At 53.1% G+C, this 25,091-nt stretch overlaps 1 protein-coding gene across 2 annotated transcripts in view; it reads right to left on the reverse strand.

The window, feature by feature from the left end:
- The window catches only part of TOX2 (TOX high mobility group box family member 2), a 154,223-nt gene that overhangs the window by 78,535 nt on the left and 50,597 nt on the right, over positions 1-25,091 (reverse strand). For both annotated transcript variants that reach the window (XM_075527807.1, XM_075527808.1), the window contains exon 2: positions 4,210-4,275. In XM_075527807.1, coding sequence (XP_075383922.1) covers positions 4,210-4,275 — 66 coding nt within the window. The remainder of the gene's footprint in view (positions 1-4,209; positions 4,276-25,091) is intronic.

Below are 25,091 nucleotides of genomic sequence, written 5' to 3' on the forward strand. Positions count from 1 at the left end.
CCCCGCGACCCTTCTGTAAGGGGTGTCCAGTTGCCTACGCTGCACTCCCCTCATTCACAATGATATGATTTTTTTTCTTTGATGCCTGATATCTGATCCTGTCGATACCTCATGATCACACTGGCTGGTGAGGCTGCTGATCTTTATGGGAGCAGAAAGCCTCATCTTTCTCCCTTAGAGCAGCTGGGGAGTTTGAACTGCTGGCCTTGTGCTTAACAGCCCAGCAAGTAACCTACTGCACCACCAGAGCTCCTGGCCTTTCACCACACTCTCTCATTGGCCTCCCCGAATCCACTCTTCCCACAGAGAACTTTCAGAACCACGACTCTGACCATCTCATTCAATCCCAATCGATATAGCTGCTCCATCTCCCCTGTCTCTCTCTCCAAGGAGACTTGGAGGTGTCGAGGGCATGAGTCAGGCTGCCAGCCTTGGGGTTAGTAGTTCAAAGCCATGGGCCGCTCCTCAGGAGAAAGGTGAGGCTTTCTACTCCTGTAAAGAGTTAGTCTCAGAAACCCAGAGGGGCAGTTCTCCCCTGTCCTCTAGGGTGGCTATGAGTCAGAGTGGACTTGAGGGCAGTGAGACTGGGTTTTGGTTTTCCTCTTTCCCCTTCCTCCTGTTCCCCTTTCTTCGCTGCTCCTTCTCTTTCTTACACAACCCCCCCCCCCCTCTCTCACGCTCTTTCAGGAATTCTGAGCAAAAGTCAGAAATCTTTAGCAGAAGTGGTATTTCGAGCTCTTTGGATGGGAAACGCACTCCACAACCAGGCAGGCCGTCCCGAGGGAGGGCATTCACAGTGCCCCCGAGAGAACAAACGGGCATCTGTTGGGGAAACAGCTGGGGGATTCCCGGCAGGGGAACCCGCGCCCACACAGCACAGGGCCGAGACCAGGGTGCAGTCTGCCAGGCAGCGTCGGGTTGGATGGTTCTGACGTCAGTCGAATGCCTCTGCTTAGTGATTTTTCAGTTTTCGTGTTTGCTGTCAGAGCCTGCGCACACGGCAGGGCTTCAAACGGTGGACGCCGAGCATCCGCGAGGGAATGTCTGAGCACGCGAACATCAGCGCGTGGTGAGCTGCGACGCGGTGTGAAGTACGTAGTTATTATTAACGATCGCACATGGGGTCGGGGGGCAGCAACCGAGAAGTAAACGGTGGCAAGTGTGGGTTCTGTCACTGGAATACGGGATGCGCTGGGCACTGCTTACATCAGTGCTGCTAGGCAACCAGAACGCAGGGTTTACTGAGCCCTGGGGTGCACACTATCCCCAGAAGTGGGGCCTGAGATGACGGCCATGAGAGAGCCTGACTGAAGTTAGTTCTCAGGAGCCGGGGAGGGAGGGCCGCAGGGCAGGGCAGGGAGCTCGGAAAAGGGGGTCCCAGCTAGAGACCTGCTTCAGCTAGAGCCCCCAGTGGAGGTGGGCCTCTGGAGCAGTGGTGGGACTGCTGAGTTGGTTCTCTTTTGAGGGGCCAGGGGGCCAGCTTTTGATCCCTCCCCCTTCCCAGGTCAAGGTCCCCCATTTTCCAGCGAAGTGAGCAAGTGTGAGTTGTTAGCAGCCGGTGCTCTCAGTGGCTGGACAACAGGGAGAGGAAGCTGGGTGAGGAGTCAACAGCTTCCACAACACACACTTCCTGGACGTCTGCCGACCCGCTGGGAAGCAGGAGTAGCCCTTCCTATTTGATGGGAAGATGAAATCGCTTGTAGAAGGGCTGATGAAAGGGCTGAAAGCGGAGGCCAATGCGCTGCCTCCCCGGCTCAGTTCCTTTCCACCTTGGGGACCCCCAAGGTCAATGGGCATAGCATAGTGCACAAAGGCAACGTCCCCCACAACGTGACTAGCGGCTGAAAAGCTCACGAGCAGCCCCGGAAGGTGCAACATACTGAGCCAAGGAGAGTACTGGACATCGAAGACGCATGGAAACTACTAGGCCGATGGACCAATGGGCCACTGCACCTCGGGCTCCACAGCCCTGAGCCCAGAAGAACTAGATGGTGCCCAGCATGGCGTCCTACCTGCTCCGAGGAGGATCACAGCAGAAGGTCTTGGGTAGAACGGGAACGCAATGTGGAACAAAACTCAAGCTCATCGAAGAGACCCAGGCCTACTAGCAGGAGCCCCAAGACCATGGCCCTATGTCACCTTTCAGGTCTGCAACGGAACTCCCCACCACGGCACAGATCTCAGTGAACAATACACGGGGCGTCTGAGGGGAACCAGAACACACGTGAGGCACTCGGACCTCAGAGTCATCAACCATGGAAGATTCAAAGGGTGCATTCTCCCCAGGGCGACGTTCAGAAAGGAGAGTTGGGAGAGGAGGGCAAGCAGGGACGCCAGGAGGAAGTGGGGGATGCGATGGTGCCCTCGGAGACCGCAGTGAAGGAGATGAAATAACATGTCTATCAACTGCTGGACCTAAAACGGATGGTCCACTCTGTAGACCTCCACCCAATTCATAAGTAAAAGCTTTAAAAAGAAATTGATAGCCAGAAAGTGTCAATCCCTGCACTTCCTGAGCAGGGGGCTGCTTTCAACAGGGGGAAGAGGAGACTGTGACCAGCCAAGAATTGCATCTCCTCCCCAGACCACCCAAATGGGTGGTGGGGGCTGGGGGGGGGAGGAGTGATTATTTGTGAAAGCTAATGAAGCTAGATATGAAGGCTTGCAAAAAGCAAACAGCGGCGCACGCATTTGCAAAAGAGACTTCAAGCTCTTAAGAGCTGCTTTGAAAGGTTTTAAAAGGGTAGCAATGATGAAACATACAATTTTCCTCTAGTTCTTGAATGCTTCCTCTCCCCCCACCCCCACCCCCACCCCCACTATCATGATCCCAATTCTACCTTACAAATCCGGCTGGACTGGAGGTTGTACACTGGTACAGATAGGAACTGGAAACACAGGGAATCCAGGGCAGATAAACCCCTCAGGACCAGTGCTGAGAGTGGGAAACCAGGAGGGTGGAGGGAGGGTGGGGTGGAAAGGGGGAACCAATTACAGGGATCTACATATAACCTCCTCCCTGGGGTATTGACAACAGAAAGTGGGTGAAGGGAGATGTCAGATAGTGTACGATATGACAAAATAATAACTCATAAACTATCAAGGGTTCGTGAGGGAGGGGGGAGTAGGGAGGGAGGGGAAAAACTGAGGAGCTGATACCAAGGGCTCAAGTAGAAAATGTTTTGAGAATGATGAGGGAAACAAATGTACAAAAGTGCTTGACATGATGCCTGTGTGGATTGTGATGAGCTGTACAAGCCCCCCATAAAATGATTAAATTATAAAAAAAGGGGGGCACAGTGGCATAATCCACTCCCAACCCCACCCCCAGGAATGTCTGTCTCAGCACAATTTCTAAATACAGGCCTTCGCTGACCCTTCCGTGGCACCCAGTCTGAGTGGGGGTCCTTCGCAGTACCCAGCCTCAGTGGGGACCCTCTCTAACACCCCAGCCTGAGTGGGGGCCCTCCCTGCCTGGGGCACCACCCAGGCCTTCACTGACCCCTCCTTGGCACCAGAGTCTAGTGAGATGCTCCGAGCAGAAGGAAATCCTGGTCCTCAGAGTCCAGGAACGCAGGGGGGGATGTGGTTCCAGCTGGCATCTGGGCCCAGGATCCCAGTGACTGCCAGAGAACTGGGTTGGGGACAGCCTTGTCCAGTGCTGACTTGGCCTCTTCACCACAGCGAGGAGGCCCTTTGTGCCATGCCCCTTCTCTCCTCTTGTACCATGCCCAGCCTGTGGGCTCAGACGATCCAGGCCGAGAGAGCCGTGTGCCAGGCACTGTCATGCGACCCTGTGTCCAGGCATCTGCGTATACACAGGCACACCAGAGTACCACGATGTGCCAGGTGGGGAAACCCATCTGCCAGGTATGGATGTGTGACCCCCGTGTGCCCAGGCTCCATAGGCCTGTGCACAGGTGCCCCAAGGTATGAGGCACGCACAGAGGGTGGCAGCACTGGGAACCTGTGACACCTCGACCCACTGTTGAAACCCCACTCCAGCTTCATGTGTCAAGTGACTTGCATTTGGAAGCCGACAGCAGCCAGGGAGTCGATTAGAGTCCCAGCTTGGGTGTCTTTTTCAAGGCCACACCTCGGACACTCGATCCAGCTGCGATGAGTCAGCAGGGGGCTCTCCCAGCCCAGGTCCCGGCCCAGGCCCAGCCAGGCCCTGTTTGGACACACTCAGGGAGCTTGGGCACCCACCTGGCTGGTCGACAGAAGCTCTGGGTTTCCGTCACTCATCCCCACGTAGGCGTTGTCACCATCAAACTGGAACAGAGACAGAGAGAGGGGAGTCTGGTTACAATGTGGTCAGAGGGCTGCCTGGGTGCTGGGGGGCCCAGCTGAGTGTCTGAGGGGCCCGAAGCACCAAGACCGGAGCCCAGCAGACTGGGAATGCTTAAGGCAGAAGGAGCCCCCATTCTGTGCTCGGGCTGGCTCCACTCATCCCACTTAGGATGGCAGAGGAAACCTTTCCACCCTTTCTGTCTTGTCCATAGACACAGCAGGCTGCCTCGTCAGACACTGAGACTCCCGTCCCTGGAAGCAAGCAATTACCCAAACACTTCACCTGGTCCCAAGGGAGTCGGGATGGCATCCCACATACCTCAAGTTTTACCCACCTATGTGGGTTGCCCCTGCATCCACTAGCTTCGGCCACAGGCATCGAGGGCTGTGGTAGAAACCACGCCAGGAGTGGCAATCTGGGCTCTGAGACACTGCCAGTGACCTCTCTGCAATAGGTAGCCCCTGGGTCAGGCAAACGGTTCTCTCATGCAGCTGCTACCCCAAAGGGCAGAGGATTGATCCACCCAGAGCTGACTCAGAAGATCTACTGGTTGGAAATACTGGGAGGGTGGGGGAGATAGGGGAACCAATCACAAGGATCTACATAGAACCCCTTCCCTGAGGGACGGACAACAGAAAAGTGGGCAAGGGAGATGTTGGTCAGTGTAAGACAAGGAAAAATAATAATAATTTATAAATTATCCAGGGTTTGTGACGGAGAGGGTGGCAGGGAGGGAGGGAAAATGTGCTGAGACCAAGGGCTCAAGTAGAAAGAAAATATTTTGAGAATGATGATGGTAACCAATGTACAAATGTGCTTGACACAATGGATGGATGGATTGTGATACGAGTTGCACGAGCCCCTAGAAAAATGATTTAAGAAAAAACAGGATCTACTGGGGATCTACTTCTGAAACGCTTGTGGAGCAGAGTTGAACTCTGACACACAGGAGTCAGGAGTCGACACTGCAGCAGAGAAAATGCAGGCCTCCCTAGTGAGTTGGGGTCGAGTGTCTGCATTTCTCGTGGGTCCCAGGGAGAGTCCCGGAGTTCTCTCTTCCTGGTACATGGCACTCACACGCAGGGGACTGACTGAGCTCCTGTGAATGGCCTTTCTTTGAAAGACGAGTCTCCGACAGGGTTCCCCCCAAAGCAGAGCCTGAGGCAAGGAATCAGGTGAATGTGACTTAGGAGGAGCTCTGGTGGGGTAGTGGGCTACGTTTTGAGCTGCTAACCACAAGATTGGTGGTTCAAACCCATCAGCTGGTCTGAAGAAAAGAGATGAGGCTCCCTGCTCCTATAAAGATTCAGCCTCAGAACCCTACAGGGGGCAGTTCCACTCTGCCCTATAGGATCGCTGTGAATTGGAATTGACTGGGTGGCAGTGAGTTTGATTTGGCTCTTTAGGAGTACCCTGTAAGGAAGCGAAGGCGGGCAGCAGAACTGGGCACAGGGATGTGGTCTCAGCTGGAGGCCTGCCTCAGCCAGCCTGGAGCTCTGGGGTGTGAATGGCGTCCCTGACTGGTAGACTGAAGCAAGGGGTTGACCTTTGGTAGCCCTACGAAAGTCATCCACTGCGGCGGGCTGCTCTTGGGAGACAAAGGGAGGAATCATCTGATCAGGGGCGCCCCCTTTGGCCAAGGGAATTTGTACAGACAGAGGGCAGCTGTGAACCACGTGGAGCCAGTTCAATAGTAGATGGGAGACGGGTGTGCTGGCTGCCTGGGCACAGTGATAGTCAAGGTTCCGTGTCTACTTGGCAGGGACAGGATTCTCCGGTGGTTACACCTAGTCATCTCTGATGACCTGGCCCAACACCATGTCATCACAGCCAATCCGTGGTAAGCCTCCACAGTGGGATAGGACTATGATGGAATGCTTGAAGCCCCAGGAGTGTGGCCTGCTTCCAATGTAAGCGGATGTTATAGGGAAGTTTGTTTTCCTGGGTCTGGATCTCGCGTCTGGCTCATTGACCTCTGGTTCTCTGGACTTGAGCCAATGGCCTGCCATGCTGCCTGATCATCCTGGGCGTCATCATTAGCCTGCCATCTGACCTGCTGACCTTGCCACTCATCTGCCCTGCAGCCACCAGCCTGCGGTGCTCCTGCCAATCTTGGATTCACCAGCCCACAGAGCTACTCAAGTCAGGAGGAGCCTCCAGCCTAACAGATGACCCACAGATTTAGAACCTGCCTGGACTTGGACTTGTTCCATTCTAAAACAGTGGGGGCCATCTTCCTGCTATAAATGTATCTCTCTATCATAAACGTCACTGGTCTTGCTTCTGTAGAGAACCCGGAAGAGGTGCCACTAACCTGACATGTTTTAAAATGGTACAATTTATTATTTGGATTAGATAATATATTCATGTGGTTCAAAATCCTGAAAATACAAAAGGGACACGGTGCAAACGCTCCTTCTTCCCATGCCAGCTCCCAGCTCTCCATTTCCTTCTCCATTCCCCGCTGTACCTACTAGATTCTTCTATCTCTTTCCAGGGATCGTCTGCACACAGACATCCTGCAGCCACTTCCTTTATACATGGGAAGCATCCTAGATGCATGCTATTTTGTGCCTTGATTACTTTTCTCTTAGCAACGTGTCTTGAAGTGCATTTTCTATCAGAAGAGATTGTTTTCTTCTGTGCTTAGTATTCCAAACAGAATACACCTAATTAGTTCTCTACTGGTGGGCAGTGAGTTGTGTCTAGTCTTTTGCCATTCACACGTGGCTCTGATGGATATTTTTGCTAAAAATCATGTCATTGCGGGCTCGTACAACTCTTATCACAATCCACCCATCCATCCATTGTGTCAAACACATTTGTACATTTGTTGTCATCATCATTCTCAAAACATTTTCTTTCTACTTGAGCCCTTGGTATCAGCTCCTCATTCTTCCCCTCCCCCTCCCCCGGGCCCCCTCCCTCATGAACCCTTGATAATTTATCATTTTTTTTCAGGTCTTACACCGACAGCTCTCTCCCTTCACCCACTTTTCTGTTGTCTGTCCCTCTGGGAGGGGGTTTTATGTAGATCACTGTGATCAGTTCCCCTTTTCTCCCCCCACTTTCCCCTTACTCTCCTGGTATCGCTGATGGATATTTGTATAGATCCACTCTAGCAGGGGTGTGGGTCTAGCTGTAGGGCTAATTTGCATGAGTCTAACCGCGGTGTCCCACTGTCTGTGCACTGCAATTGTGAAACAGGCATCACCAAGCTGCCCTCCGTGGAGTGACAGCTAAGACAAACTCCTACAACCATGCCCAAGACGCTGATGCACTCAGACCCTCTCCACCTAGAGGGGCTTTCCGCAACCCCGGCTCTGAGCCAGCCCTCTACCTGCCCCTTGGGTCTGAGCCCCCCCACCACCACCACTCCTGCCCTTCCACTCCCTGTTCTTTATTGCAAAGGCCCCCTTGCCTCCCATCACCCCATATCATTCAGGTACAGTGTCGAAAAGGAGGCTCCAGGAAGGGCAAGAGCCCCCACATAGCTAAAGCGGTGTTGAGAGAGGAGGACAAAGTAGGGGACGCGCTTCCTGATTTTCAACATCGGATACAGCGGCCGTCACCAAAACAGCCTGGCACGGGCATGGCAATAGACGCATGGGTCAATGGCGTAGAAGTGAGGGACCACACACCTGTGGTCAACTGATGTCTGACAGGGTGTTGAGTCAACTCGATGGGGACAGGAGTCTCTAATAAACGGTGCTGGGGAAATCCTGTTTCAAATTAGATAAAGGGCTTACCTGTGCCAACTAAAGCCCTGGCCTTATCAGAAGAACCAGCAGGGCAATGCTGTCAGGCCCAGCTTTTCCCAGTAGACTGTGCGATGGAACAACAAAAGCCCACAGAGCGAAAGTCAGGATGCGTCAATGGGACCTCGTAAGGACAATAGACTTGAGTCCATCCCAAGGCATCACCAAATAATCAAAAAGACGAGCTTCTGACTAGGAGACGATTTTCAGAAACCATACATCCGACAAGAACCTAATAGCCAAAAATATTTATAGACAAATAACCCACCATAAAATGGGCAGCAGACTTGAAAAGAGATTTCGCCCAACAAGTCATCCGAATGGCCATGGACCTCATGAACGGAAGCTCAGCCTCCGTAGCCATTGGGGATGCAAATCCTAAACAAAGCTGGATACCATTTCGCTCTAAGATGGCTAGGGGAAAGCAACAAACAGAAAACAACAGCACATGCTGGCAAGGAAATGAAGAACTGGAATCCTGACCACAGCCGGTGGACGGGTAAAAGGGTAGTGTCTCACAAAACTAAAAAAGCAGAGCTACGATGTGACCCAGCAATTCCACTCCTGGGTCTGCACCCCAAAGACTTCCAAGCAGAGACTCCAGCGGGGCCAGGCTCACTCATGTTCACTGCAGCACTGTGTACAATAGCCAAAAGGTAGCAGCAACAAAATATGCCACCCACTCCGCACCGAGGAGTAAGTCTTGGTACCTGCTATCCTATAGATGAGCTGGAAGACACATTGTACAGCGCGAAGTAAATCACGTAAAAAAGGACAACTATGGTATGCCTCTATCCATATGTATAGATGCATGAAATAAACCCACTGAAAAAATGCCAGTATCGTACGTCTCTACACGTGTGTCTATAGAAATCGTACATAAAAGGACAAATGTACAGAGAACAGCATTTGTTGGTCATTATCAAGGGTGGAAGGAAAGGGGGAGGGGACTTGAGGGTGCTGGGACTATCACCCAGATGAAGGGTAAGGTTGTACCTCAGACCCCTGAGGCTGTCAGCAGGTTGTTCTTCTGTAGAAACTGCACCGACAGGCGGTCTTGCTAAGTACGCCCACGAGCAAGGCAGAAATAAACGGAAGGAAAAGGAGCGCCTGAGGCCGGCTCCGCAGACCCAGAGGGTTGTAAGCGGTTTGTTTTTCTTGGTTGGGAGCTTCAGGTCATGGTTTCATAGGCCCTCCCAGGTGCCGTAACTGGCCTAATCACATGCTTCAATGCCTCGGTTCTGCCTGCTACTTCCATGTTCGGTGCCTCTGGCCCTAAATAAACGCTTGCAGGTGGCCACCAATGCACACCATCTTGTGTCTCTTTCCCTGGAGCAACGGAGAGAGAAGAGGAGGGGCATGTGGAATGTGCAACCGGAACTGGGTGGGGCCTGGCTGCCGTGACTGAACATCTTGACCAAAGATCTCATAGAGCAGGGGTTCTCAACCTTCCTCAGGCCACGACCCTTTCATGCAGTTCCTCATGGGGTGGGGACCCCCTCCCCTATCATAACATTATTTTCATTGCTGTTTCATCACTGTCATTTTGCTACTGTGATGAATCAGGTAGCCTCTGGGAAAGGGTTGCTTGACCCCCAGAGGGGTCACGACCCACAGGTTGAGGTTGAGAACTGCTGCCATAGCAAAATGCTGGGCCAAAGCAGAAAAATGTAGAACAAGATTTCCAATTCTCATGGACTCCACACTTTCTGGAAGGTTGGATAAACCCATGAAACTATTGCCCTCAGATCATCTTTAAGTTTTTATATCAAGAAGAGCCCCTGAAGTCTCCTGAAAGCCAACCCATAATTTAGCTTCACTAGTAAAACATATTCTCTGCCCTGGGCATGACACTCTTGAAAGAACTGTCGCTATGGGATCAAGCTGACAACAGCAACTGGAAAGATGAGCTCAGAATCTTGGGAGGCAGTGAGCCCTTGTTCCGGTGGAGGGACAGACACGTCAGAAAGCGGGTGTGAGAAGAGGTTGCCCAATGGGAAGCAGGTGATCAGTGTCACCGAGCTGGACGTGGTGTGTGTGCTCAAGAGAATAAGAGAACAACAAGAGAACAGAACTTGTAAATCTCCATAGAAACACAGAGTAGATGAAGGTTCCAGAGGTCAGGGACCCTGGTCCGTTTGTAGGGCCATGTCTCCCAGGCACCCCGAATAGAGCCTGACAAGAGTCAGCACTCAATAAACGCTTGTTGGATGAGTGAATGGATGAAGCAACTACTTCCATTCATATTGTCTCCTGCTGGGTGGCCCGTCTTCCTGCCCAGGTGGTGGGATCGGTGGTTACACCCACGCCTTCCACTTGGCGAATGCTGAATTATCACAATCAATAGGCACACACACGACTCGTCTGGGCACCTGACTTGGTGCAAGCTCCCTTCACCAGCGTTTTCAAGCCCTGCTCGGAAGCCACCTCCTCCAGGAGGGCAGACATGCCCTTGTCTCTGCAGTCTGTACCTCTGACAACACAGACCATCTCCGGTGCAGCTGTCTTCTGCAGCAGCGTGGGAACAACATGGTGCCCTAGATATGCCTGGCTTGGCACTGGGGTGGCCATAAACAGAGGCCTGAAGAGGGGTGGGACCTGATCTCTGCCCAGGGCTCCATCCATCAGGGCCCAGGGAAGGGGCCAGTAACACCCTCTGGAGGGTCCACCTGTTCAACCTCTTCTCTGTAAGGCTCGTTCTGGGGGAAAGCCGGAGACCACAGCCCTGGCCTCTGCTCACAGACACGGCCGGCCCACGTCCTTCTCCAGGTGCGGAGCAGAGTAAGAGAGGAAAGGCCCACCTCCACACCTCAGCTATGCCGAGCCTGGATGTGAACTTGCCGGGCTGACCGTCTGTGTGTTCAAGCTTGTGGGCCCAGACGGGCATCACAGAGCAGTGGGGGCATGTCCTGCACAACGTGGCATCTCAGACAGCCTTCTGTCGCAAAAGTTAATGCATGACACAGCACAAGCAGGAGTGGGCACATGCTCACACACCCTTCACGGGGCAGGTACACAAACACCCCCAGCCTGAACACGCAAGAAAGGCGTGTGCGTGTGTACCCGGATCTACAGAAGGAGCTCCTGCATCTGCAGCCGGGGGAGTCTATTGTGTTCACACCAACCTCTGACACATGTTGACTTGCGAACAACAAAGTGCTGCTAAATCCTGCACCATGCTCAGGATCCCTGGTATGTTCAAGTTCGTTGCTGTGGCTATTAAGCCAACGCATCTCACCCAGGGTCTGCTCCATGCCTTCCCTGGCCTCTGCTTCACCTAACACAAAGTCTTCTCCCAGGAGCGATCCAAGGCTAAGATGTCAGACAGCGTTCTCTGGTACCCTAAGATGTCAGACAACGTTCTCTGTGACCCATGTGCTCCCTGGCTAATTTCAGGCCACAGATGGCCAGGCCTTTCTGGAAGCTCCAGTGAACCCTATCCACCACATGTGACCCTGCTGATCCTTGAAATACCGGTGGTTCAGCTTCCGGCATTCCGGCAGCATGCAAGTCACCCCAGTGTGACAAACTGACAGATGGGTGGTGGTGTGTAAATGCATGTTCACGTGGGGGCGGGCAAAGCAGGGATCCACATGAACTCAAATTCTGCATCTATGTCACAATGTATCCTACCATCAAAAGAAATAACTTTTTACATCACACCACCTTACTTATGCTTCAGAATGTGAAGGCAGAAAAAAAATGTAGAAGAAAATATCAGCCTAAGAGTTTCTGTGAAACACCAGAACATCCTCTTACCACTGGAATAGATTAATTTTCCCCATTTCATATTCTAATTATAATTCCTTTTCCCATTGCCATCCTCAGTCCTCATTACAGCTGGAAGATTGTTCTGCAAAAGCCGGGCCTTCATCTTCTCTTCCCAAGAGTTTTGTCATGGAAATGAGTTTTGGAATCTGAAAGAGCCCACATTTTTGCAAATTTGAATGAGGAGGGCCTCAGCTCAGAGGGGCTCCTGCAGGGTCTGTTCCTCCCCACGCCCTGTGGTCCCCTCAGGGAGAGGGGCTCCAGGACCCCTATTCAACAGATTCCCCAACCTAAGCACACCTGTTTCCCCAAAAGACTGTTACTTCACCTTTAAGGAAACTTGGGGAGCAGCCCATGTAAAAGCCAGACCTTAGTGATGGGCCCAGTTCCATCTGGAGCACCTGAGGCGAGCGCGTAAAGGACGCTAAGCCTCCGCTGCCAAAGCCTTCTGTCCCACAGAGCCACTGATGCATGCCCGCCATCAATGAAACACCGAGGGATAAGGTGCGGCCAAGGGATGGAAGCAAAGGATGGGAGGAGGTGGATGGATACATAGCTGGTTGGTATAAACAAATGTCAGGCATAGATGCAACTTGCAATATTCCAGGAGTCACCATTACAAAAGGCAAAAGTAAACAATGAAATTAATTTTAAGGATATGTTTTATTTAACCCAAGATAGCCACGATATTATAATTTCAGCATATAATCAATATACAAATTATCAATGACATTTTTTTCACATTCCTGTTTTTTCTTTCTTTCTTTGAATCCAGGCTGCTTTCCTGTACCAAACCAAACCAACAACTCACTGCCATCGAGTCAATAATGACTCATTGCAACCTACAGGACAGGCCAGGGAAGAACTGTCTCTGTGCCGTTTCTGAGACTGTGGCTCTTTATGGGAGTAGAAAGCCCCACCTTTCTCCAGTGGAGCAGCTGGTGGTTTTGAACTGCCCACCTTTCAGAAAGCAGCCCAATGCGTAACTGCTAGGCCATCAGGCCTCCTGTTTTACCCTAAAGCATATCTTACTTTAGATGACCCTATTTCAAGTCCTCAACGGTCACATGTGGCTGCCAGAAATAGTTGAGTAGTTGTGTGGTGGTGGCTGATGCACAGATGGGATGGATGGACGGATGGATGGATGGACGGACGGACGGATGGATGGATGAATGAATGATGGGTGGATGGATAGATGAATGAGTGGATGGATGAATGGATGGGTGGATGGATGGATGGATGAGTGGGGAGATAGATGGAGATAGGTAGATGGGTGGATGGATAAACAGAGGGAGAAAAAAGAGGTTGGGTTGTTCAGAACATGGTAACCTAGAAAGGATCAGTAGATCCCATTATGAAGGCCAAGACAAGCAAAAGACTCAGGTAATTGGTTTGAATGGATGATACAGTGGGATGGGCAGATGGACTTGATAGACTGATGAAGGGACAGATGATTGAATGCAACGGGATGGCTGGGTGAGATGAGAAGTTGACTGAACAGACGGGTGGTGGTAATGCATGTTTGGGATACATCAATAGAAGCGTGGATGGTGGGATGGCTGGGGTGGTGGTGACATTAGATGGTAGAATGGAAGGGTAGGTAGATATGTGGGCATGTTCACCTCATTCTACTCAGACTTTGCAAGGATTACATGTCATTGACAATTAAGTCCTCATCTTCAACCAAGTGATCGCTAGATTATGATGTACAGTTCCCCCCACCCCCGATATTTCCTCCATTTGGTTTACCAGCACTTCGAATCCAACACTAAGCCCACAGCATGCACACAGACTTGACCCTTTTCTGGCACATTCTATCACCAATAAAAGGTATCACCTTCTACACAGACTACCCCTTACCCATGGGGTGACTGGACCTCTCCCACACTCAGCTCCCTTGTCAATCCATCACCTGCACTGGTTAGCATGAGCAATCTCTGGATAGTCACACCCTGCACCGGGCTCCTCATCACCCAATCCTTGCATCTGGGACCATCCGCAATCACCACCTCTGAGCCTCAGCTCCCACCTTGCCCCTCGATGGGGCAGGAACCTCCAGCGCCCTTGTCTTTGCCCACCTGGTCCCCTCTCAGCCTGGAACACTCTCTCTCCCCCTCTCTGCACACTGGAGTCCTCTCTTTCCTGGTCTAGCTTCCCTTTTTGGCTCCACGCATCAGCTTTGGAGTCTCACTTGCTTTACAAGCCATATGGGTCCTTAAAACCGCCAATCAAAGTCAACTTTAACCTTAACCACAGAGCATAGGGTCAGGAGTCCTGACGGGGCAATGGTTAAGGGCTTGGGTGCTAACCAAACCGTGAGGGGTTACCATCTGAGGCATCTCAGGAGAAAAGAGCCGGTGGGCTGCTCTCGGAAAGATGACAGACAGCCTTTGGGGCAGTTCTACTGTGCTGTAGGGTCGCTATTGGTCAGCATTGACTTGGCGGTACACAACGACGACGTGTAGAGCATGCTATTCCAGGAAGCGGCAATGATTTCCGGGTCCCAGTATGGGTTCCACCACTCACTTCATTGCCTGTGACCTTCGGACTTCAGTCCTCTGTGCCTTGGTCTCCCGACTGTAAGAAGATAACGCTAAAGCTCTTGATAGAATTGCCTGTGTTAAGATTTGCAGGGCAGTTCTTCAGGATGCTAGCTAGTTCTGACAAGGGCTTGACAGGTGGTATGATTGTGGTTGCTACCTTTATGCTAAACTCTTATCCCCGCATCAGTCCCCAACCGCTCAGTCTCCCACATCACTGAAACCCAGAGAGACCAACGGATGACGCCTTTCTGCCCTTTCCCACGTGATTACCTCCCAGCCCTCCAGACTGCCTTGCCTTAAATCTGCAAACACAAAGCATCTCCCACCTGTCCAAGGTCAGTCCCCTCGCCTCACTCGATCCTGCCCCTTCTACGTCTTCCTGGGCCCAGTGTTCCCATGGTCATCCCCACCTTCTGTCCCGGGCCTGAGATCTCATTTAAACATGCAGAAGGAAAATGCCTTGTCTACATCATCTAAAACATACCACAATCAAACAAGCACACGCCACCAGCACATACCCAGCACGCACAGTGTGCCGAGGGGCATGGCCCCAACCCTGGGGATTTACAGTCAGTGAGGCTCCCCATGGTGCTCAGTCGCATGAATGGACAATCACAAGGCACTGGAAAGTGGTTCCGGCCCAGAGACCTGGAGGTTACAGATGGGATAGCAATGGGTGTTCAGTAAATAATACGAGGGTGGCTCCCAAAATTGGGTGGAAAAATTATGTTCTCTTCTAATTCCAATTGTTCCACCAACATTTTGCAGCTCTCTGGTATTGGTCACCAGCGGCTCCACGGGAGAAAGGACTTCCTACTCCGATAGAATTACAGTCTCAGAAACCCACCGGGGCAGTTCTGCCCTGTCGTACGGGGTCGCTATGAGTCAGCACTGGCTCGGTGGCAGTGAGTTTGGTTTGGAATGTGGCATTTACTGAGTACCCACTGTGTGGCGGGCACGGCACCAGACATGCCCTTTGATGGTGACACAGAATACAAAGTTCCTATTCTCCCAATATGAGGCTAGAAAAGGCAAGCCATGCTTTGGCTGTGGTTCCAAGCCTCAAAAGCCATCACATAACCGCTTTAAAGCCTGTTCTGATAGGTCAGTGGCTGCTCCAGCCTTTGATAGCCAAATGATCGATAAGGACCTGACGCTTGTGGCCACGGCTGTCCAACCCCTTGCTATTCAGAGTCTCCCCAACCCAGAACGCCATGCTTCCCCAAACCCCACCAAAGGCCACTTCCTGCTTGATGTGGCGACCGGCACCCGTTTGTAAGGACAACGATGCATTCAGCTCGTTTCAGATACGGAGCGGTGGCCTCTTTGACAAGCGTGGCCAAGGCTAGGATGAGAGTAGCGGGAGTGTGTGTGCACGCATACACACACAAGTTGATTCTGACCCCTGGGGACCCAATGTGTGTCACAGAAGACCAGCACACGCGGGGTTTTCAAAGGCTGTGATTTTTCAAAGTAGAACACCAGGCCTTCCTTCCAAGGTGCCTCTGGGTGAATTTGAATGAACTGCAACCCTTTGGTTAGAAGCTGCGTACTTAACCGTTCATACCTCTCAGAGACCCCTAATTCCAGCAGAAACCCCAAAACACAGCGACAGACTCCCTGCCACTGAGCCGACGCAGGGTAGAACCAACCGTAGGGCGGTTTTTCCACAAGCTTGTAACTCTTGGCCGGAGTAGAAAGCTTTATCTGTCCCCTGCAGAAAGAACGGCTGGTGGTTTCGAATTGATAACCTGGAGGCTAGCAACCCAGCACGTAACCACGATGACAAACTGCAGAGGAGAGTGGGAAGAAGGAAGAGAGGCAGCCTGGAAGAGATGGCTAGGAAGTTCCATGATGGACACACAAGAGCTGGCTGGGTGCCCAGGGCATCAAGGCTGCTGTGAGCATGGGCCAGTGGGCAGCTTCCCACGAGCCTGGGTCTCGACCTAGACCTGTGCCCGTCACCTCACGGAGGCGTCCCATCTGTCCTGAGGTTGCTGTGACTACTGTAAGCCGAGGGGGAGCTAGCCCAAAGCCACCAGCCAGTTCTGAACCTGGCCTTGACCCGGGCAACCAAAGCAGCAGCTGTTGGGTAGAAGCTGCAACTCCTGTCTCTACACTGAGACGCAGATCAAAGACCCAAGATGCACAGCCTTCAGCCCCGGGTGCAGCACCTCCCAAGATCTAGAGAGGAAACAATCAAAGCAGCGAACCCTCACACCGTGTGCTCCCACGCCGGGCGTACAAACACGGACTCTGCACAGATAAAGCTCGGCTCCCAAGGCAGAGGCGGGGAGTGTGGCTGCCGCGCTCCGGGGTTGACCGAGATGTGGTTTTATGTGGAAGTCTCACGGTGAGATACTTATCACCACAAGGAGCTGTGGGGAGGCGGCAGGAAGGAGCTGCACAGATGGATGGGGGACAGGGATGGGACACTGCCGGCGAAGTCTCAGGCACAAGACCGGGCTCAAACTCTGACCCAGGACCTGTGTACCTAGCCCCAGTCTCATCGCCTTTGAAAAAGCATGACACTGCAGTAGTCCTGCCAATAGACTCTGGTACCTGACTGCCAGGGTTCGAACCCTGGGCTCGTAGTGTAATCTTTTGACCAGGTTCACTATTGTGGCTCAGTTTCCTCTTCTGGGAAATGGGTACGAATGATGTTGGTGTTAAATTGGGTCTATTTATGTAACGTGCTTAGAACATGGCCTGGTACAGAAAGAGCACTCAATAACCATTAGCTAAAAAGGAAAAAAAAAATTAAAAAAACCAAAAAATAAAATAAATAAATAAAAATAAAAAGGAAAAACCAAACTCACTGCTATTGAATCTATGCCAACCCATAGCGACCCTACAGGACTGCCCCTGTGAGTTTCTGAGGCTGGAACTCCTTACAGGAGTAAAAAGTCCTATCTTTCACCTGTGGAGCTGCTGGTGGTTTTGAACTGCTCACCAATGTGAGCTGCCACTGAGTCGGCCCCATGGACCACAGAACGGAACGCTGCCTGGCCTGGTGCCACCCGGGATGCGTTCCCAAAGGTGTTTTTTGGCTGCTGTTCAAAAGTCAATAGCCAGGTCTTTCTTCCTGGTCTTATCTAGACGTGCACCGAAACCTGTTGGGCATCACAGCAACACACACACCAACGCCTGCACACCAGCGATCTCTCTCTCTCTCTCTCTCTCTCTCTCTCTCTCTCTCTCATTGCCATTGAGCTGATGTTGACTCATAGCGACCCTATCAGACAGGATAGACCACGCCTTGAAAGTTTCCCCAGATTGTCTTGTTTTCTCTCACATCAGCAATAGCTGAATGCACTTCTCCACGAAAATTTGGGGAAACTGAGGCCTGCCATCAGAGAGTGACTTCGTTAAGACAAGGAGTTGCACTCACCGACTTAACAAAGGAGGATCGAGACCAACCTCCATGCCAGGCACAGAGCTGCAGATTGGGACTCTGCAGGGGGACCCACATCTCAGGCCTGAGTCCTTCCTTGGGACCTGCTTGCAGGCTGGGCTCAGCAGGGCGATGCTGCCAGACTCCTCACCTGACCAAGACCCAGGCCCCCCTTTCCCCACCATTGGCTCCAGTCACAGAATTCATAGCCTGCAGATGGGAAGGCCTGATGGTGGGCACCATGTCCTGCACCCAGGCGCCGGCCAACTGCAGCTGTCAGAGGGCCTGCGGGCAGGTAGGGTGGTCCAGCGGGCAGGGCAGGACTGCCTGAGAGGCCGTTTCTACCTTCATGCTGCCGATGGTGGCTCATACACCGTCTACATTACCACAGATTTATGGCAAAAATTACCCTCTCTCGGCTCCACTTAGAGCCATTCGGAGCTCACTCCCGGTCCCTATTATAAATCTAATTGCACATTCCAAACAGACAAGCGCTCATTAAGCTTTAATTATGCACATGTTGTTTTCAACAAACATTTTCATTTGGCCGCTGTGAGGGGAATGGTTCCAAGGGGGCTGCAGACACTGCCTGCACTGGGGGCTGGGGTGGAGAGGGGGACACTGGGTCTGAGAAGGGGGTCAGGGGGGACCCGGGTGAGGCTGCCAAAGGGGCAGGGCCAGGACCCCAGCAGGTATGCCTGTTGACTTGACCTTTCATGGCTTCTGCCCCAGGAGACAGCAAAGTCGGTGTTCTCAGCCAGGCCCCTCTGCTGCCCCAGCATCCCTGAAGTCTTGCCTAAATTGGTGCAAGGGGTCTCTCGGGGAAGGGGTGGGTGGGAGGCCAAAGACCCGCACTGCTGCGGATTCCTAAAGCGCACTCTCTCCCACCAGCAGCGGTTTCTGCCAAGCCTAGTCCCTGCTCTTTCTCCCTGCACCCCCATGGCAGCTGCAGCCATCCTTTCCCAGCCCAATCTTCCATTCCCTCCTTCCTTCACCCATTTATTCCACAAATACTCTCCAGCCTCGACTATAAATGAGCAAGCCCTGGGACGCGTATGGGGTGGGGTGGGGTGCCGTGGCAGAGGAGGTACATGTATGGCTCTGGCCTGGCTCCCTCCACTCCCATCTCCCCACTGGGCAAAGGTCCTGCTTCTTTACTGTGGCATTCAGGGCTCCTGCCAAAGTGCCCCCCTGCCCACGGACCCTCCAGCCTGGCCCCCCATGCCCACCACACTCATTCTACATTCCCTTTGCAGGGAGTTCGGCATGTCCATACCCTCGCAGCCTCTGCGCTCCAGTCCTGGGGTCCCCTCCCCCTTGCCCCTCCTCTCTCTTCCATTCAGCCACCTCCTACCACCCCAGGCCAAGGCCGGACTGGGGGCCTCCCTGCTGTGAGTATCTAACCCATCTATTGGGCCAGCTCTTGGGTCCTCTTACCACCACCCTCCCCCCAAGGTACCATCCCCTCGGATGGTCTGGGAAGAGTCAGGCATCAGGAGAAGGTGGCTGGCGAAGTGGTCCCAGTAAAGGGCCCAGCCTATCCCGAGGGGACTCTGGAACTGGGGTGGCCCTTCAGAGACATACCAAATGGAGGCTTGGCATTCCCACACTGGGCAGCTATCCAGTCGAGGGGCCCGAGGAGGTGTGTCCTCTTGGGCAAGGAGTCTCCGTGGACAATCCCAGAGAGAGACTCAGCCGTGAGACCAGGGGCCAACACTCTCAGCTGGTGGAAGGGGACCTCCGAACTGAGGGCCATCCCGGGCCTGCATAGGGCAGCACCCACTGCCGCAATGGGCCACGCATTGCCTGCAGTCCAGCGAGACCACCTTCAGGAAGGGGTTGCCGTGAGCCGGGCACTCGCGGTCATTGACTTGCGGGTACACTCACTGAGTTCTCGCGAGAGCCTTGCAAGTTGAGGGGCTGGGACTACGCTACCACGTGTCCGGATTCACAGAGGAGCGCCCTGCGAGCAGCTAGGGTTTAGCAGCGGCAGTGGTGCTCCTGGGACGGACGGGGCTCTCACCTTCCAGGAGACCCAGGTCCAAGTCCTTGTCCACACCCCGCTCGCGCTGTCACCTGTCAGGAGGCTGGGGTGTGGCTACGATGCTGAACAGGTCGCAGTGGGGCCGTCGGACTACAGAGGGACTCGGAAGAAAGGTCTGGTGATGGGGTTCTGAAGACCCTGCGGGGCACAGGTGGTGCGAGCTGCCCGGAGGGCCTGGCCCAGCAAGGGGCACGGCTTTGCTCTGCTTGCGGGGCCCAGGCTGCCAGGAGTCCAGCACCACGGAGAGGGGCTAACAGCCCCCGACAAGGTGAAACAGCCTGCCGGAGTGCAGGGGAGGCCACGCAACTCCTAAGTGGCGGACAGGGGATTCAAACCCGAAACGCCCGGCTCGAGGCCATGCTGGGCGGGCTGGACTTCGGAGGCCCGGCGCTGTCTGCGCACAAAGGCAAGGAGGAGCCGTCTATCGACCGCCAGCTGCCTCCCCAGGGGCTGGGCTGCGGTCAGCCGCCTCGAGCCTCGGGTTGCCAGCACTGCCAGAATTTGTGCCTGATAATTATCTATCATCGAGCGGTTGGGAACCAGTCCCAAAACTGATTCTTGCCAAAGACAATTAACTAAAAGCCACAGCACGCGCCCCTGCTCCAAGTCGGGTGGGTGGGTCGTGGCTAGGAGGGAGGGAGGGAGGGAAGGAGGGAGGGGGGAGCGCAGAGGAGACAATGCGCTGCAGATGACTCCGGAGATAGTTTCTCCCAGCCTACGAAGCGAGCGCTCAATCTTGCCGCAACGGGCTCCATCGCTCCGGTGGCAGGGGAAAGATGTCAAGGTGGCGCTCGGTGGGGGACCGGGGGAGAGGGGGGCGGTAAGAGAAAATAGAGGGAGAGAAGAAGAAAAAATCCTTTGAAATTGTTCATTTGACCTAGAAAGGTTTTCTAGGTCACCTGAACTTGGCACTTGACTTAACCCATCTGACCCCACAATCTAACGCAGCCTTCAGTCAGCACCAGAGAAGACAGGATATGGTGATTTGTAAACACTGCCCTAGGTTTTCAAACGCCTCACTAAAAGCAGCCTTTGGACCTGGTGGCTGAGAGAATTCGGGAGCGAGGCAGCTATGGAAGCCCAGGTTCTGCATCTTGCTGCTGTGGGCACTCTCTGACCCCCAGACTCTTCTGTAAACTGGTCAGGACCCTTCCATCCTATGGGACTGCCATGAAGCTGGCAGTGGGGGGTGAGATATGCATGCTATCCATCCCTAAACAGTGCTAGCGCCCCCTGACCCCTAGCCGCTTTCTAAGACCTAGGGCCCACCCCTCTGCTCTTTGTCCTGAAGCCCCTAGAGGCTGGGTCTGGGCTATCCCTGGGGAGAGGGGCTCCTGCCTACACAGGAGCTGGGTGGGCAGTGCTGGGCTATCCCTGGGGAGAAGGGCTCCTGCCTACACAGGAGCTGGATGGGCAGTGCCGGGCTATCTCTGGGGAGAGGGGCTCCTGCCTACACAGGATCTGGGTGAGCCGTGGGGCCAGAGAGAGGGAAAGGCACCCTCCAAGGTACAGAACGTGTGGTGCGTGGTTCTAGTTCCTCTTCATTTTGTAAACATTCCATCTAACACGAATAAGGGGCCTTTGAGACCTCCTCCCATCTCAGGGAAACTGAGGCCAGGCTTGGTTAATGGCCCTCAGTTGTGACCACTGCATGTCTAGGGTTGGGACTGCCACAATGTCAATTCCCTGGAGGATGGGCAGAGAGGCCATCCGTTACAGTCAAAGGCCCAGGGTATAACAAAGCATCCTTCCCCGAGGCTGACCTGAGAGCCTCTAGGGCAGTGGTTCTCAACCTGTGGGTCACGACTCCTTTGGGGTCGAATGACCCTTTCACAGGGGTCACCCGATTCATAACAGTAGTAAAATGGCAGTGATGAGGTAGCAGCAAAAATATTTTATGGTTGGGGGGGGGTCACCACAACATGAGGAGCTGTATTAAAGGATCCCGGTATTAGGAAGTTTGAGAACCAATGCTCTATGTGTATCTAGCCACCCGCCAGGCTCAGAGTGGTCCAGGACCCACTCTCAGGGGACTCTGGGGTTCAGCAGACCAGGAATGAGCACTGGTGGCAGCTCAGGTAATGAAGCAGTAAGGTGAGAGCAGTTAGTGCACACCTGTCAGGCAGAGGGACCAGGGTCAGCGAAGGTGAGGGTACTGGAGATGGAGAAAAGTAGTGGGTGGTGGTGGTATTAGTAGTGGAGGTGATAGTGGTGGTGGTGGTGATGATATTGGTGGTAGTGGTGGTGGTAGTATCAGTGGTGGTATTGGTGGTGGAGGTGGAGGTGGTGGTGGTGGTGCTGGTAGTAGTAGTGCTAATGGTATCAGTGGTGGTGGTGGTGGTATCAGTGGTGGTGGTATTCGTGGTTTGGGTAGCGATAGTGGTACTAGTGATGATGGTATCAGTGGTGGTGGTGGTGGTAATGGTTGGTGGTATCAGTGGTGGTGGTGGTAATGGTTGGTGGTATCAGTGGTGGTGGTGGTGGTAATGGTTGGTGGTATCAGTGGTGGTGGTGGTAATGGTTGATGGTATCAGTGGTGGTGGTGGTAATGGTTGGTGGTATCAGTGGTGGTGGTATTCGTGGTTTGGGTAGTGATAGTGGTACTAGTGATAATGGTATCAGTGGTGGTGGTGTTAATGGTTGGTGGTATCAGTGGTGGTGGTAGAGGTGGAAGTGGTAGTAGTAGTGGTTGTGGTGACGGTATTGGTGGTGGTGGAGGTGGTACTCATGAGACATGTATAGGTCGCTGGGACAGGCTTGATACACAGCAGAGAAAGTGTATGCTTGGGTGAGGCTGGGCAGGGAGGGATTTAAAGCATTATTCCTAGAAAGACGAGTCAGGGAACGGGTTCTGGCCAGAGAGGTCACCATTCTGTCCAGTGAAACAAGGAAAGCAGTGTGGCAGTGAGATAAACCGAGGAATGTCCAGCAGTGAAACTGAAGCCAAAGCACAGAATTAGGCCCAATCACGTAAGAAAACCACCACCCATCGGCCAGTGGGTCACACTGTGGGGGCCTCGTGTCTTGCTGGGATGCTGGGAGCAATATGACTGACGCTTCACATCCCAACGGGACCCCATAGGGAGTGGACAGGCTTCTGCAGAGCTTCCAAACTAGGAGAAACTAGGAAGGCAGGCCTGGACTCCAACTTCCAAAATCCAGCCAATGAAAATGCTCGGAACACAGAGAAGGGCTTAAAGCTTCGACTCACTTTGGACACGCCGTCCACGGGGGCAGTGGGGGGGGCGGATAAGATGAGGGACACGGTGGCTGGCCAGTGGCCTCGAAGGCAGCAACAATTGGGAAGATAGCAGGGGACAAGGCAGTGTCCTACTCTCAGAAGGCCACCACAAGTTGGAGCAGCCTCACCGGCACCCAACAGCGACAATGTAGAATAAAACATAAAAGTATGAACGCCACTTCCTGTACGGCATATACCATGCAAAGGGCTTTCCACGCCGTATTTCACGTGGTCTTTGCCACAGGCCCATATCCAGGAGAAAAGCCAGCGCACGCGCTCGTGAAAACTCGATTGCGTCTCTCCTCTTGGAAACCGAGAGCATGACCCAGCATTTCATAAACAGACCGGGGATGGCAAGGTGAGCTCCCTCCTACTCAGGACCATTAAACTCACACTAGATGCCCATGGCAAACCACCACAGCCACATGCAGCCTGTGTGGATTAAAGAGTTAAGTCTAAAATGTCCTGTGATAGAGAAATGATCAGAACACAGACCAGAATGCTTATCAGATCTGCACGGGCAGGATACCGTCCTCAGCCCCTGAAGCAATCACGGAGGGAGCGAGATTGACAGATTCATATATGTATGCATTAATATATTCTGCAGAAGGAAGCATATTAAAACCAAAATGAAAAGGACATCAGACTAAGAAAATATCAGCGCCAACCACGAGACAGTTAATATATACAACGCAGAAATGGCTCTGTCAGATTAAACAAAAAGCAAGGTCCCAACACACACAGAAAGACCTGGGGTACACACAGAGCAGCCAGGCATGAGGCAATAATCTCAAGAAAGAAATATATAGGAGAAGTGTACATTCAATTCAACGACAATGGAGAAACGTCAATGAGAACAAACCCACTCTGATGAAACTGGGGTGTCTCCCCCCTGCCCCCCACCGCTAGCATGGAAAAGTTTCTAGCTGACTGGGAGAGCAAAACCATGTCTGTCTATATTAAGTACATCCCCTGTCTTGCTTACAACAAAACAGCCTTTTGTTCTGAGTGGTGGTGGGGCGGGGGGGGGGGGTGTGTGGTTGGCATCAAAGATGACAGAGGACACGGTCCTTGTCCCAAAGCTTGTGACTCACGGAGTGGGGCACAGGACCAGGGATTATGGGGAGATAAAATGGATGGGAGAAAAACCAGGCTTTCTACTCCCATACAGAGTTAGAGTCTGGGAAGACCACAGGTGCAGATCTACCCTGTCCTAGAGGGTCACCTTGAGTGGGAATCGACTCCATGGCAGCGCGTCTTGTTGGTTTTGCTTGGTGGCAGAGTGGGAGTTCCGCCCCGCACCCCAGGCCAATGCACCAGTCCCGGGAGAAGGATCTCATGCTTGGTAGAGTGGAGAGGCAACGAAAGAGAGGAAGACTCTCCAAGAGATGGATCGACGCGGTGGCTGAAACCATGATCTCAAGCGAAGGACGATCGTGAGGATGGCGTTGACCCGGGCAGTGTTTTGCTCTGTTGTGCAGAAGGTTGCTGTGGGTCGGAACCGACTGGATAGGAGCCAACACCAACATAATGGGAGCCATGGTTTAAGAGGGTCCCCGGGTGGTATCAACAGTTCAGAGGCTCGGCTGCTAACAGAAAAGCTGGAGGTCCCTCGGAAGAAAGTCCTGGTGCTCTGCCTCTAAGTAACCGACCACTGCAGCTCTGGGGACGGTTTTCTTCGGACACACGTGAGGGTGCTATGAACCAATCAACTGAAGAGCAGCTTTTATTGATTTCAGAAAAGGTGCATGCAAAAAGACTTCATGGAGGGGAGGTTGCTTCAAATAGGCTTACCTGCAGGACAAGCAGAGTCAGCCAGGCAAGGCTGGGTGGGAGGAGAGGAGGGCGGGTGAGGGCAGTGTGAGCCAAGGTTGGGAGCTGCAGAGTGTCCAGACAGTGAGCGGGGAGGCAGTGAGAGATGACGCGGAGAGGCCAGCAGGGCTCAGCTTGATGAGGCTCTCAGGACTGCAATGAGCCGGAAGGCCATTTCAGAAACGGGCCTCTGGCTTCAGTTTAAAGATCAGGTTGGAGAAGGTCTAAGACCGAAGC

Source organism: Tenrec ecaudatus, chromosome 12 (genome assembly GCF_050624435.1).
Source record: "Tenrec ecaudatus isolate mTenEca1 chromosome 12, mTenEca1.hap1, whole genome shotgun sequence".
NCBI classification, from domain to species: domain Eukaryota; kingdom Metazoa; phylum Chordata; class Mammalia; order Afrosoricida; family Tenrecidae; genus Tenrec; species Tenrec ecaudatus.